This window comes from Phyllostomus hastatus, unplaced genomic scaffold, assembly GCF_019186645.2.
Source record: "Phyllostomus hastatus isolate PE091 unplaced genomic scaffold, TTU_PhHast_1.1 phas_scaffold_345, whole genome shotgun sequence".
Taxonomy (NCBI): domain Eukaryota; kingdom Metazoa; phylum Chordata; class Mammalia; order Chiroptera; family Phyllostomidae; genus Phyllostomus; species Phyllostomus hastatus.
In genome coordinates, this window is record NW_025334024.1 from 267,617 (window position 1) to 282,662 (window position 15,046).

At 42.3% G+C, this 15,046-nt stretch overlaps 1 protein-coding gene across 2 annotated transcripts in view; it reads left to right on the forward strand.

Moving 5' to 3' along the window:
- The window catches only part of ANKRD27 (ankyrin repeat domain 27), a 57,894-nt gene extending 44,034 nt beyond the window's left edge, over positions 1–13,860 (forward strand). The window contains exons 23-29 of one of the 2 annotated variants that reach the window (XM_045818801.1): positions 2,194–2,391; positions 3,481–3,600; positions 8,255–8,416; positions 9,444–9,555; positions 10,521–10,599; positions 10,783–10,855; positions 12,364–13,860. In XM_045818801.1, the coding sequence (XP_045674757.1) occupies positions 2,194–2,391; positions 3,481–3,600; positions 8,255–8,416; positions 9,444–9,555; positions 10,521–10,599; positions 10,783–10,855; positions 12,364–12,597 (978 nt within the window). In that variant the 3' untranslated portion in view covers positions 12,598–13,860. The remainder of the gene's footprint in view (positions 1–2,193; positions 2,392–3,480; positions 3,601–8,254; positions 8,417–9,443; positions 9,556–10,520; positions 10,600–10,782; positions 10,856–12,363) is intronic. The other variant, XM_045818802.1, reaches the window with a different exon arrangement.
- The last annotated feature ends 1,186 nt before the right edge of the window (positions 13,861–15,046 follow it).

A 15,046-nucleotide genomic window follows, 5' to 3' on the forward strand; every position in this document is an offset into this window, starting at 1 on the left:
ATTTGACAGTCTGATGGGAACTCCTTTGTAGGTAACTGCCTCCTTTTCTTTTGCTGCTTCTAGGATTCTTTCCTTCCTTTTAGTCTTGGCTAATGTAATTATGATGTGCCTTGATGTGTTCCTCCTTGGGTCCAACTTCTTTGGGACTCTCTGAGCTTCCTGGACTTCCTGGAAGTCTATTTCCTTTGCCAGATTGGGGAAGTTCTCCTTTATTATTTGATCAAATAACTTTTCCACTTGTTGCTCTTCCTTTTGTCCTTCTGGTACCCCTATAATTCGAATGTTGTAACATTTAAAGATGTCCTGGAAATTCCTAAACCTCTCCTCATTTTTTTGAATTCTTATCTCTTCACTCTCTTCTGGTTGTATGTTTTTTTCTTCCTTCTGGTCCACTCCATTGATGTGAGACCCAGCTTCCTTTCCATCACTATTGGTTCCCTGTGCATTTTTCTTCATTTCACTTATTGTGGCCTCCATTTTTTCATCTAATTTGCAACCAAAATCAACCAATTCTGTGAGCATCCTGATCACCAGTGCTTTGAACTGTGCATCTGATAGGTTGGCTATCTCTCGATTGCTTAAAAGGATTGGTTCTGGGGCTTTCATTTATCCTTCTGTTTGAGCCATCTCTCTCTCTCTCTTTCTCTCTCTCTCTCTCTCTCTATCTATCTTTTGGTCTCGTCGCCCCTGTTATGTATGAGGGGCAGAGCTCACCAGGGCAGGGCACCCCAGTCGCTGGGTTGTTATGCTGTATGCGGGTGCAGGGTCCAAGAGGGAACAATGGCACTTGCTCCACTCTCTGTCAGACTTCAGTCCCTTCTGCTGCTTCCCCCAAGCAAACTGGGCCTTGCTGGTGCTGATTCCCGTGTGGGTGGGCTTGTGCACCCTGTGGGTCTTTCCAACGACCTCGCCTGTGAGGCTGGGAGTCTCTCCCTGCGCCTCAACCCCCACAGGTGTTTTCAATCAGTGCCCCAAGCCTCTATTTCCCGGCGCAGTGCCTTGCTTCACAGTTGCCATATCGCTGGGTCTGCTGGTTGCCACTCCTCAGCCGGGGTTTTCCAGCCGCTGCTTGTGCGCTCACGGTCCACTGCGGTGTTACGCACCCAGTCCCAATGCTCTTTGTGCCTTGACCCCTCTGCCCGGCTGCCCGACTCCACCCCTTCTACCGGTCTGGATGAACCTGTCTATTTTAACTCCTCGGTTGTCCAACTTTCATACAGTTCAATTTTCTATCAGTTCTGGTTGTTATTGTGTTTCTAAATTGTTGTCCCTATCTTGGTTGTGCGAGGAAGCACAGTGTGTCTACTTATGCCTCCATCTTGGCCAGAAGTCTTGACTCCATCTTGGCCAGAAGTCTGGACTGATATTCTTAAGGTATTCTCCAAGATTAGCCCAGAACCTGTAACCTCCTGTAAGCACACACTGGACCATAATGTCACAGTATCTGATATCTTTTATAAAATCCTTAGCCAGCCACTCAGTTCTGTCACAGTTATACCATGAGACATGAGGACATACTCCACATCTCCAGAATAGTGCTGTGGGTACACTAATGTATTCAAGTCATTCCCTGGCCAGTCGTTGTCCATAATCTCTACACCTCGCCCATAATCTGGCACCTCTGCTCCCGGCCACGTTGTCCCCAGGAAAAGTGGGAAGGCTCATTTTCTTAGTCTTTTTTAGAGAGCAAAGATTTATAATTTTAAAGCCTAGTTTATCATAGTTTTCCTTTATGTTTTTGCTTTGTGTCTTATCTAAGAAATCTTTGCTTATCCCAATGTTGCAAAGGTTTTCTTCTGTGTTCTCTTTAGGTTTTATAGTTGCAGCATATGCATTAGGTCTGTGATGCACTTTGATTTTTGTTTTGGTGAAAGATGGGGCTGATGTGCAATTTCCCATGCATGCATACCCAGCTGTTCCAGCAGCAGCTGCTGAACAGACCTGCCCTTCCCTGTTGCATTGCCTTGGCATAACACAGTATTATTTTAGGGGTTGCTATCTTGAAGATGAAATTTAATGCTTCAACTTCCACACCTTTCTAAAGTAGTTGGAATTCACCTGTGGGCAGCCTGATTCTGGATCCCACTGTGAGGATTTTGCTGAGGGGTTGTAGGGGGCAGATGGCTTCAGTTCCTTCAGCCTGGTTTCCTACATACTAATGGCACTTCTGTTTCCCTCTTCTGCTCTTACCAGAAGCTGGCAAAGATTCCTGCCAATGGGCTTAGTGTGAACACGACCAGCCAGGACGGCTCCTCCCCACTGCACATTGCTGCCCTGCACGGTCGGGCGGAACTCATCCCCCTCCTTTTGAAGCATGGTGCCAGTGTGGGTGCCAGAAACAGAAACCAAGCTGTCCCACTCCACCTGGCCTGTCAGCAAGGCCACTTTCAGGTATGGGTTGTCTCTCAAGCAGAGTGTTAGGATGCTTGCTTTCACTTAGAACCTCACTTGGGAATGCAGCAGAGGAGCAGGACTTTGACAGCTGGCCCAGAGCACCAGCCCCTTTCCTTCCTCCCAGCCCTGAGACTCAGAGGTGCACATGGATGGACCACTCAACCACAGAGCACAGAATTCTGATGCTTTTGGGAGTGGAGCCAACCCTCTCCCACTGCAAGTCACATGAGGATGGCACAGAGGCTGCCATTCCGATTCTGGCCCCAGAGGGCTCTCTCTGGAGCTTGGGGATTGGTCATTGAGGGCTCTGGCTACCTGTCAGCACCCAATTGTTTCTGCAGCCCCTGGTCTGGGCCAAACAGGTTGGTGCTTCATAGAGCACAGCCTTCTGGAGGGCGCCAAGAGAGAACTGTGGCTGATCGCCCTTCTCAAAGTCCCCTTTTCCATTTTGAAAGTTATCTACATTCTACATTTTTTTCATTTTCCCGTAGTAGTTCTAATGTAAATAAGCCTTCCAAAGTCAGGAACCATATTTCAGGGCTTCCGTCTCTCTCCTAGCACCTCACGTAGTGCTTCAAGCTTCAGCTTCCTCATCTGTGAAACTGGGGTTGTAATTTCACTCTCTGTGGACTAGATCGAAGGATTAGATGAAAAAAAAGAAAATGAGTGCCTGGCACATGGTCCACCCTCAGCAAATATTAACTGCTCACCCCCCAGGCCCTTTCAGCTGGTCCGCTTTCTCCTGAGATCAGGCCTGTGTCTAAAGAGCCTTCTAGATTAACTTAGAGAAAAGTCAAAAGGATACCAAGTCAGAGAATTTCTCCCTGTCAATTTTTTTAAATTTTATTTATTTATTTTTAGAGAGAGGAGAAGGCAGAAAGAGGGGGAGAGAAACATCAATGTGTGGTTGCCTCTTGCGTGCACCCTGCTAGGGACCTGGCCTGCAACCCAGGCACGTGCTCTGACTGGGAATCAAACAGGTGACCCTTTGGCTCACAGGCTGGTGCTCAGTCCACTTAGCCACACCAGCCAGGGCTCTCCCTACCAATTTTAATTAAGGCTGAAAATTATCCTTTTCTGGGCTAGGTGGTGAAGTATCTATTAGATTACAACGCAAAACCTGATGAAAAGGATGTAAGTGGAAACACTCCTCTCCTTTATGCCTGTTCCAGTGGCCACCATGAAGTCGCAGCACTGTTGCTACAGGTAAGGGCCCCCACAGCCCAGAAGCTGTGGACACTTGTCAGTGATGGGCATCTCGTCAGGTGGCAGGCCCCTGGCAGCGCACTGCAGATGGCTGGGGTCCGCTCATGTCTTTGCGCTGCCCCTGGGGAGAGGAGTTCTGCATGAGATTTCCACGTGGGGATTCTCAAGTGGGAAATGGGTCTCAGGGTCTGTGCTGCCCCTGGGAGGCCGAGTGAAGGGCCGACTCTGCTTTTGCAAAGGTTTGCATCTTGCCTCGTTTACCTGCAGGGTAGATTGAATTGTACGAGGCTAAGTCAAACTCTTACCTTTAGTGTCAGCTGAATGTCCTTTGTCACTTTTTTTGTCTCTTGACAAAGGTTATATGTGTTGATTATAGAACAAAAAATCAAAGAATTTAAAGCAGGGGAAACCCAACTGGCCTGTCATAACCTTATTACTCAGAGGCAACTCATGTTGGTGGACTGCAGAAATGTGCACAATTTAGATCAATACTGGTTTCTCTCTTGCCTATTTTCACTTAAGGTACAAAATTTTTTATTAAAATCTCAATTTTTATGGAGGAAATTTAATTTTCACTTTATTTTGTGAACTTTTTTATTTTTAAAAATTATCCTATTACAGTTGTCCCAATTTTTCTCCTTTTGCCCTCCTCCGCTCAGCCCGCTCCCCACTCCCACAGTCCATCCCCACACCGTTGTCCATGTCCATGTCCATGGGTCAGTCATATGTGTTCTTTGACTAGTCCCTTCCCCTTCTTTCCACCAGTATCCCCCTCCTGCCTCCATCTGGCCACTGTTAGTCTGTGCCATGTTTTCCATTGTCTCTTTTTTGTTTGCTTATTTGTTAAATATATTTTATTGATTATGCTATTACAGTGGTCCCATTTTCTTCTCCCCTTTATTCCCCTCCACCCTGCACGTTCCCTCCCTCCCTCATTTCTCCCCCTTAATTCCATGTATGTCCATGGGTCATACATATCAGTTCTTTGGATTCTCCATTTCCAATACTGTTCTTAACTTCCCCTGGTCTATTTTGTACCTACCATTTATGCTTCTTATTCCCTGTACCTTTTCCCCCATTCTCCCTCCTCACCCTCCCTGCTGATAACCTTCCATGTGATCTCTATTTCTGTGATTCTGCTCCTGTTGTAGTTGTTTGCTTAGTTTGTTTGGTTTTTGTTTTTGTTTTTTAGATTCAGTTGTTGATAGTTGTTCGTTGTCATTTTACTGTTCTTATTTTTTATCTTCTTTTTCTTAGATAAGTCCCTTTAACATTTCATATAATAAAGCCTTGGTGATGATGAACTCCTTTAACTTGACTTTATCTGGGAAGTATTTTATCTGCCCTTCCATTCTAAATGATAGCTTTGCTGGATAGAGTAATCTTGGATGTAGGTTCTTGCTTTTCATGACTTTGAATACTTTTTCCCAGCCCCTTCTTACCTGTAAGGTATCTTTTGAGAAATCAGCTGATAGTCTGATAGGAACTCCTTTGGAGGTAACTGTCTCCTTTTCTCTTGCAGATTCTCTCATCTTTAATCTTGGGTAATGTGATTATGGTGTGCCTTGGCAGTGCTTCCTTGGGTCCAACTTCTTTGGGACATTCTGAGCTTCCTGGGCTTCCTGGAAGTCTATTTCCTTTGCTAGTTTGGGAAAGCTCTCTTCATTATTTTTTCAAATAGGTTTTCAATTTCTTGTTCTTCCTCTTCTCCTTCTGGCACCCCTATGTTTTGGATGTTGGAATGTTTAAAGTTTTCCCAGAGGTTCCTAAGCCTCTCCTCAGTTTTTTTGAGTTCTTGTTTCTTCATTCTGTTCTGGTTGAATGTTTATCTTTTCCTCCTGGTCCAAATCATTTATTTGAGTCCTGATTTCCTTCCTGTCACTGTTAGTTCCCTGTACCTTTTTCTTTATTTCACTTTGCATAGCCTTCACTTTTTCCTCTACTTTGTGACTATACTCAACCATTTGTGTGGGCATCCTGATTACCATTGTTTTGAACTCTGCATCTGATAGGTTGGCTATCTCTTTACCCCTTAGTTCTATTTTTGGAGCTTTGATCTGTTCTTTCATTTGGGCCATTTTTTTTTTTTGTCTCCTCCTACCTGTTATGTTGTAAGGGGTGGAGCCACAGATATTCCCCAGGATGGGGCAACCCACATGGCTGCGCTGTGGTGTGCTGTGTTGGAGAGGTCAGAGAGGGAACAGTATGGTTTGCTCACCTCTTGTTTGGCTTTGAGTCACATTCCCCCTACTACCCACAAGCTAATTGGGCCCTTCTGGTGCTGATTCCTGGGTAAATGGGTTTGTGTACCTTCTAGGACCTTGTGGGTCTCTGCAGTGAACTTTCCTGTGAGACTGGGAGTTCTTCCCACCACCACAACCCCCACAGGTTTAGAGCCAGAGTTTTTGAGGTTTTATTTCCCTATGCTGGAACCCTGGGTTGCTCGGTCTGTTTTCCTCCCCAGTTGTTCTTCCCGATTTATTCACTAACAAATGTGGGACTACCTGATCTGCCAGCTGCCACCTCACCCCACCCTGGTCTGCTAGCCACAGCCTTGCCAGGCATCCTCTCTGCTCCGGCTGCTTGTTCTCCATCCCTCCTACCTGTCTAGATGAATGTTTCTTCTTTCACTCCTTAGACTCTATACAGTTCAGTTTTCTGGCACTTCTGGTTGTTTTTAAATTTGTTTTTGCCCTTTTGGTTGTGCAAGAAGGCAGAGTGTATCTACCTACGCCTCCATGTTGGTCAGAAGTCTCCACGTCTCTTGTTCTGTTTATTTCATTCAATAGTTTCCTCTTATAGGGGAGATCATATGGTATTTGTCTTTCACTGACTGGCTTATTTCACTTGCCATTAATATTCTCCAGTTCCATCCATGCTGTTGCAAAAGGTAGGAGTTACTTATTTCTTTCTGCTGCATAGTGGTATTGCATTGTGTTAATGTACCATGGTTTTTTTTTTATCCACTCATCTACTGATGGGCACTTAGGCTGTTCCCAGCACTTGGCTATGGTATATAGTGCTGCTATAAACACAGGATACTTAAGTTCTTTTGAATTGGTGTTTTGGGATTCTTAGGTTATATTCCCAGCAGTGGAACTGCTGGGTCACAAGCTAGTTCCATTTTTAGTTTTCTGAGGAAATTCTGTATTGTTTTCCACAGTGGCCACACCAGTCTGTGTTCCCACCAGCAGTACACTAGGGTTCCCTTTTCTCCACATCCTTGCCAGCACTTGTTGATTTTTTCATAGCAGCCGTTCTGACAGATGTGAGGTGGTATCTCACTGGGGTTTTAATTTGCATCTCTCTGATGGCTAGTGATGCTGAGCATCCTTTCATATGTCTATGGGCCTTCTGTATGTCCTTCTTGGAGAAGTGTCTGTTCAGGTCCTTTGCCCTTTTTTTATTTGGATTTTTTGTATTCTTGGCATTGAATAATATGAGTTCTTTATATATGGGGTCCAGCAGAAGTAATGCCTGTTTGAATGTGGTTGGTAGGGTAGGAATATGGGTGTAATGATTTTAGTTTTAATTTGAACATTTTACCTAAAATGTCATATGGTATGCTTGAGTGTGATATTGTTATGTTACAGAATTACATGTCTATGATTTTGTAATAAACAGGGGGCATTATTTGTGCCAGACCCTGTATTTTGGAGATTAAACCCTTGTCCGAGGTATCATTGGCAAATATGCTTCCCTATACAGTCGGTTCCCTTTTCATTTTGTGATGGTTTCGTTAGCCTTGCAGAAGCTTTGTAATTTGATGTAGTCCAATTTGTTTTTTCCTTTATTTCCCTTGCCATAGGAGATATATCAGCAAAAATATTGCTACCTGGGATATCTGAAATTTTACTGCCTATGTTTTCTGCTAAGACTTCTATGGTACCACGACTTATACTTAAGTCCTTTATCCATTTTGAGTTTATCCTGGTGTATGGTGTAAGTTGGTAGTCTGGTTTCATTTTTTTTAATGTACCAGTTCAGTTCCACAACACCATTTATTGAACAGGCCATCTTTATTCCATTGTATACTCATGCCCCCTTTGTCAAATATTAATTGACCAGAGAGACATGGGTTTATTTCTGGGCTCTCTACTCTGTTCCATTGATCTATGTGTTTGTTCTCATGTCAATACCAGACTGTGTTGATTGAAGTGGCCTTGTAATACAGTTTAATATCAGGTATTGTGATCCCTCCAACTTTGTTCTTCTTTTCTCAAGATTGCTGAGGCTATTTGGGGTCTTTTTTGGTTTCATATAAATTTTTGGAGTATTTGTTCTAGACCAGTGAAATATGACATTGATACTTAAATAGGGATTGTGTTGAATCTATAGATTGCTTTGGGCAGTATGGATATTAAAAACTTCAATTTTTAATTGTTGCATAGCCAAAGATGTACAATATAGTGTTTGTTTAACTGTTCCTGCTCTATACGTTTATGTGACTTCTATTTTTTTCTGCCATAATTATAAATGTTGCAATGAATATCTCTGTACATAAATCTTTTCCTCATTATTACTTTAATGCCAACATTTTAAGACAAATTTCAAACATATAGAAAACTTGAAAGAATTTTATAGTGAACACCCATCTAGATTCTGCATTAATGGTCTTTAGCATTCCTTTTGATTACATTGTCTCTCTTTCTAGCATGGGGCCTCCATTAACGTCTCTAACAACAAGGGCAACACAGCACTGCACGAGGCTGTGATAGAAAAGCACGTCTTTGCTGTGGAACTTCTACTTCTTCATGGGGCATCAGTTCAGCTCTTGAACAAGAGGCAGTGCACAGCTATAGATTGTGCTGAGCAGGTAAGTGGGAGGGCATGCAAGCTCCCTCACAGTGCACTTCGGATAACACTTGTGTTTAAGCAGATCTGAAATAGCAACAATCAGATTATTGAATTGGTATGCCTGCCATCTGCCAGTGTGGCTGAACACCTTGTCCCTGGTCACCTGGTCAGATATGGGCTGCTCAGGAGCCAGGAGTCAGTCCTTTGGGGGCAGTTTTCAAAGACCCAAGGAGAGGCGCTGGCCACTGGCTGCGATTCTGAGGTCCTAGTCTGGCAAGCAGTCAGGTCCTCACAGGGAAGTAGCATGCTAAGACAGCGCCCTGCACAGCTATCCCTGTACTGGGAATACATGTGTGGTCTGAGCAGCATGATAGAGAAAGTTTGTTCAGTGGTCACTTTAAACCCCCCGAGTTTTGCATGGAGAATTGTGATGACTAGTGCACACTCCCATGAACGCTTGCCATGGAGGCATGGTGAAGAAAGACTCTTTTTCTCCTGGGGGGAAGGCAGCTCTTTACTGTTCCTGTTTTCATGCTGAATCTTTATCTAGTTTTCTACTCAAGGTAGACAACTCGTAAGCTGCTAAATGATACTAATGACATGTTAAAGTTACCATAAAGCCAGCCTACTCATAGGCTTATTGTATTAACTTTTAAGTTTCAGACATTTCTTAACAGTATTCGGATTTTCAGTTTAACACTTTCTCAAACAACGATATTGGTGAATGTTTTTATTGAGTACTTACTATGCACTGGGTCCTCAATAACCTCAAAGTAACTCTAAAATTATAGATCCTCTTACTGTCAACCTAATTGCACACAGCAGTGAAATACCAGGGCCTGAGTACCTAGCAGAGGGCAGAGCCAGGCCCCAATGCAGGGCTGCTCTTGACCAGTAGGCTTTTTGGCCTCAAAGTTTTATCTGTAGTTGCTTCTTAGCCCTTCTGTCCAGCTACACTAATATTGATGCTTAGATCAAAAAAAGGCAACTATCTGCTGAGAAAGAATAAAAAATATTACTGCTAACTTTTCCCTTTCAAATTGCAGAATTCAAAAATAATGGAATTACTTCAGGTAGTACCAAGCTGTGTGGCTACATTAGATGATGTTGGTGAAACAGACCACAAGGAATACATTACTGTTAAGATCAGGAAAAAATGTAAGAACTTATATTCTTTATGTAATTCTCAACTTGGGTTTATTTGGAAGTTCACGAGTTGTTGCTAGTTTTTGATTAATTGTGAGTAAAAAATGTGATTAGTCATGACAAGGGGTGGGATGAGGCACCAAAGAAATGCACGTTACATCCTAATTTATTATGTATTTTGATACTGGGATTCTGGTTGGTTGTGATGACATCTCTCAGCATCACCTTCAAGGTGAAATTACCTCCACTCACCCACTGGAGAGGAGCAGCAGCCTCTGGCGGTTCTCTTCTGCCTCATGTTCCAAAGCCAGCCCCTTTTCTAAGTGTTTTCTGAACATCAGGGTAAATGCTACCTTTGAATAATTTTTTTTGATTGATGTGAATTAGAACAGTATTTGCCAAACAAATAGACCTCAGTATTTTTAAGATGTTATAGTTTAGACGGGGGTCCTTGTTGGGTGTATGTGTACATGTGTTTTTTGTTGTTCTTATGGTTGTTTTTAATTTCAGAGAGAGGCGGAAGGGAGGAGAAGGAGAGGGAGAGAAACAGATCAGTTGCCTCTCGCACGCACACCTCCAGCTGGGAACCTGGCCTGCATCCCAAGCTGGCTGGCTACCTTTCAGTCTGCGGGCCAGAGCTTAGTCCACTGAGCCACACCAGCCAGGGCTTGTTTTGTTTTTTAAATAACAATATGAGTCTGCACTGCAATAATGTGAATGAACCTGTGCACATATCTGGATAATCCTTAGGCTATCTCACTATCATTGGCTGGGAATATCAGTGTATTAAGGGTTTTTCTTTGGCTCATGGGAGTTCACACAGTAACAGATAAATATGTTTCTTTAAACAAATGCAATACTGTATTTTCAAAATTTTGCTCAAGTAAGAAAATGGAAAAGTTGTATCTATACCATAATTTTAAAACAATTCTTAAACTATTTTGGAAGTTTTCAGATGTTTATCCTTTTCTCTGCAGGGAACTCAAAAATGTATAATCTACAAGATGAACCTTTTACAAGACAGTTTTACTTTGTCCGCTCAGTTGGTCAATTCAAGTGAGTGTAAAATTTGAGTTGGTTCTATACTTTTGACCCTACCTTTACTGAAAACAAAAGCAGAGTATGTGCAGCTTGAATGGGTTGTAGACAAATCTGCTCTCATCAAATGCTGCCGCCTGTGGCCGACCAGTGTTTTGCACTGCTATCCCAAACACTAAATTAGTTTGTTTCCGGTTTCAGGGGAAAGACTTCAAGGGAAATTACGTCAAGAGATAAAAGTGTCCCTAATTTTACTGAAGATTCTTTGCATGAGGTGAGTTATTAAACACTGGATTGTAATATTTTCTAAAGCTTGGCTTTTTCAAAACTAACCCAAGGTAAACACATTTCTCATTTCATTATTCCCTTCACTATAAGAGTTAATAACAATTAAAACAAGCTCTTCAGTGGGATGGTCAAGAGTGTAGACTTCATTTATCATTATACAGGATCCAGCACAAATGATGCCCCTTTTTATTACAAAATCTGTTATTATAAAATCATAAGCATGTAATTCTATAACATAATGTCACACTCAAGCACACCATATGACATTTTAGGTGAAACATTCAAATTGAAACTATAAATTATTACACTCATATTCTTACCCTACCAACCACAGTGAAGCAGGTGTTACTTCTGGTGGACCTGTATTTAACAACACATTTCTGAGCTGAGAAAGGAAAGTGAGGAAAAAGTGGAAAATAGTTATATGCATAGAAAGACACTGCAGTTCGTGGTGTATGTATTTGGTGAAATATCTCAAATTTCACTAAGCAGATTAGCTAATTTGTTCATCAGTAATGTAAGGAAGAAGACAAGTTTATATATAAATGGGTAAAAAACTCTATGCAGCTGCTCACATAGACAGTTCTGTGTATGTAGCCATCTTCCTATAGTGCTATTTAATCAGTCAATTATAAAAAGAGGCCTGCTTTACATTCTGTGGTGCCATTAGGTGAGTTTTATCAAAAATATGACTTTTCACACTGGCTGGTGTAGCTTCTTGAACTGAGCACCAGCCTGTAAACCAAAAGGTTGCCAGTTCGATCCCAAGTCAGGGCACATGGCTGGGTTGTGGGCCAGGTCCCCAGCTGGAGGCATATGAGAGGCAACCAGTTTATGTATCTTTCACACATTGATGTTTCTCTCCCTTTTTCTTCTCCCCCTCCCCTTTCTTTAAAAAAGTAAATAAAATATTTTTTAAAACACATGATTTTTCCCTTTGCTACTTGCCAATATAATGTATGACTATTGATGAAAATTTGAACTTACAGCATGCATGGCATAGGTTTGTTGGAACAAGGATATAAATGTTCTCAATCTTCATTTTAGAGAATTAAAGTGATTTTTGTTAACATGACTCATTTTAAGTTCATATTTAATCTTTCATGGCTTTGCAAATAGACCTGCTGCTGGGTGGGAAACCAGCAAACTGTGAAATCTGCGTGGATTCAATCAAGTGCTAGCTCTTCCCTTGCTAGCTATGAGACTTGAGGCAGATTGCTTAACTTTGCTCATCCTGTTCCCTCAGCTGTAGAATGGGGATAACAAGGTACACACTTGCTAGATTAAATGTGAAAACACATGTATGCTGTGTCTGACACATGTAGTGCATACATGTCAGACTACTGCCACTGGGATGCTCGAGTTGAAATTATGTCTGGAAAGTACTGAGCACAGTGGATGGCACACCAGCACTCAAGAGTGGCTGTTACTGCCAAGGTGGTGGTTAGGAGTCCTGTGCACTGGTGAACTGTTTGAATTGTGCCTTCTCTTTAGCCAGGGAGGCAAGAAGTCACACAGCAACAGAAGAACCTGTCAGACCAGAACAGATCTCAGGCTGCTGACAGAGGAGACGGTGACGGGCCCGAGAGGCACGGACAGAAACAAACCGTTCCTGGAAACAGGCGGATGCTTCGCAGACACACAGTCAGCGATGCAGTTGTACTGAAGGGCCCAGAGACTGCCAGCAACCTCCCCATTCCCCAAGAGGCTAGTATTTCCCAGTCTTAACAATAATATGGAATTAATTTGGCTGCCAAGAAATGAGTCCTTAACAAGAAGGTGCCGAGCGCAAATACAGCTTAGAACTAAATGTACTTTCTGTTTGGCTTGAGAGAAAGCAGAAAGTTCCTGAAAGCTTTTCCGTGGCTGGAAGAATACAACAAAGAAAATGATCACCATCTCTTTCCTCTTCAGAGCTAATGAATATGCTTGCAAAGGACTAGACAAAAATTCCAGTGGTGTCCAGTTCCTTAAGACTGAGGTGTATGATTCTTTTTAAAAAAATTTTAAATTGATTTGGAGGAACTTGGATTTGTTGTTCCATCTATTTATGCTTTCATTCGTTGATTCTTACATGTGCCCTGACCAGGGATCAAATGCACCACCTTGGCATATCGGGATGCTCTAACCAACTGAACTACCCAGCCAGGGCTGTTTCTTCTTAAGTATTAGGGTTCCTTGGTTACAGTGAGAGGTTTCATCACTAGATTCTGATCTCCTCCTGCTGAAAGGTGCTAAACCTTTGTGACATAAATTAAAGCTAAAACAATTCCACCATGTGGGATGAGCTGAAGGGAAGCAGTTTAGGTTTTATGGTACTCGAGAGGCCAGGCAGAAATGTCACATTTGAATGAAGAAAATAGGACCTGGAAAATGTTCCTTTGCAAAGCAACACTTGAACCCAAAGATGCCTAAATGCCATTCTGATGTTCATTTTAGTGAAAAGGACATATATGGCCTGTTTGACACTGTGTATGTGGGGAAAGGTGGGTATAATTTTTCTAACAAAAAGTACATACAGATATTCGATCACTGCACATGTGCACCTGTAGCAGTGTCTTTAGGAACACCCTTTCCATTAAGAGCCTTCCCTTAAATGTCACATCTGAGGATGGTGGTAACAGAAGGTAGATTTGGCACATCTTTTCTTAGTCTTTTAATTCAGATTCAAAACTTACAGCACAAACCAGGTCAAAGTAACTTTGAGTTAGAATTTAATGCCATTTATTCATTTTTATGAATTTCTATAAATTATACTTATTTTTTATGTTAATTGGTCTAGATCCACAAACATGGGTTTGTCCTGAGTACATTTTCAAATAACTTTGTAATAGGGAAATGGCTTAGAGCATGTTCTTAGAAATACTTGTGTATGTAAAGAAGGGAGGGGCTGATTATTTTTCTACAAAGTAATTTATGATTTCTAATTTTCTAATGTGCCTTGGGTATGTGCCAAACGATGGAAAATAAACAGTAAACTTTATGATTCTTGAGCATGTCATGGTGTACTTTTTTTTAAGTTACTGGTAAGTGCTTGCTATGAAGATAATATGTGTTTCAAAACCTCTGCTATGAGCCGGTGCTTTGTGTGTGTGGAAAAATCTCCCCCCACTGGATGGATATACATTTTGTTTTTCAGTTATAAGTATGACTATGACTGAAACGTAAACTGGTCATTCAGAGCACATCATTCATTACCCGTCTATCCTGACAATACATTAGACATGGTGCCTAGGGCCCACAAGTTTCACTTATAATCAGAAGAAAAATGAATATATTACGGCTTCTTAGCCTGCCCACAAAGGAAATGTGTTGTTGCTTTGCAAATTTAATTCATTTTCATCCTTTTCTGCTGGGGACCACTTTGTGTGGCATTGGAGACTGTAGCCCCGCACGAGCAAGGCCTTGAGAGAGACCTGTGAATCTCGACCACAGCGCTGGGAATGCAGGAGGCAGGCATGACCCGATGCTAGCTCCGAGGGTTCCCGTGGGAAATCTGGCCTGAAGAATGCATCATACCCTTTGAAGCCTGCTTTGCTCTGTATAGCCCTGTTGGTATTAACCAGGTAAGTGTAAGGAGTAAACTCCTTATCTCATGAAACAGACCTTAACGACTAGCTGGGGTCAGCATATCTAACAGACACTAACCCAAGGCAGATCTCTGTGTTCCTTCAATTGCTATTTATAGATACTGTCTGTTTTCTATTAACTGTAGCCTTTGGGCATTGATTGATGAGCTGTACATGCATGCTGTATACCCCTGTACATACCTATCCCTATAAAAGCTGTTTTGGAGAATGGCTCAGGGTATTCTCCACTAGAGGCAATCACCACCCCTTTTCCAGCTGGAACAAGATTGTGTCTGGGACGACTCATTCTCATCTGCGGCGACCAGGAGAGCTCCGCAGGACAGGGCATCCCACACTTTTCTCCACTTTTGAACAAAACAACTCATTGCTTTAAGTTGCTATGGTGCTCAACCATCCTAATTAAGAAACCATATCCTATAGCTTATCAAAACAGCCATTTCCAGTACACAAGGATACCACCAAATTTTTTGGATGGTACAATATAATTTTAGCAATTGCCCTAGCAGGCAGAACCATCAAATGAGGAAACAAGTTCAGAGAAATAAGGGGGCTAATTTGCTTCCACTATCAGAGCCGGGGACAAAGCA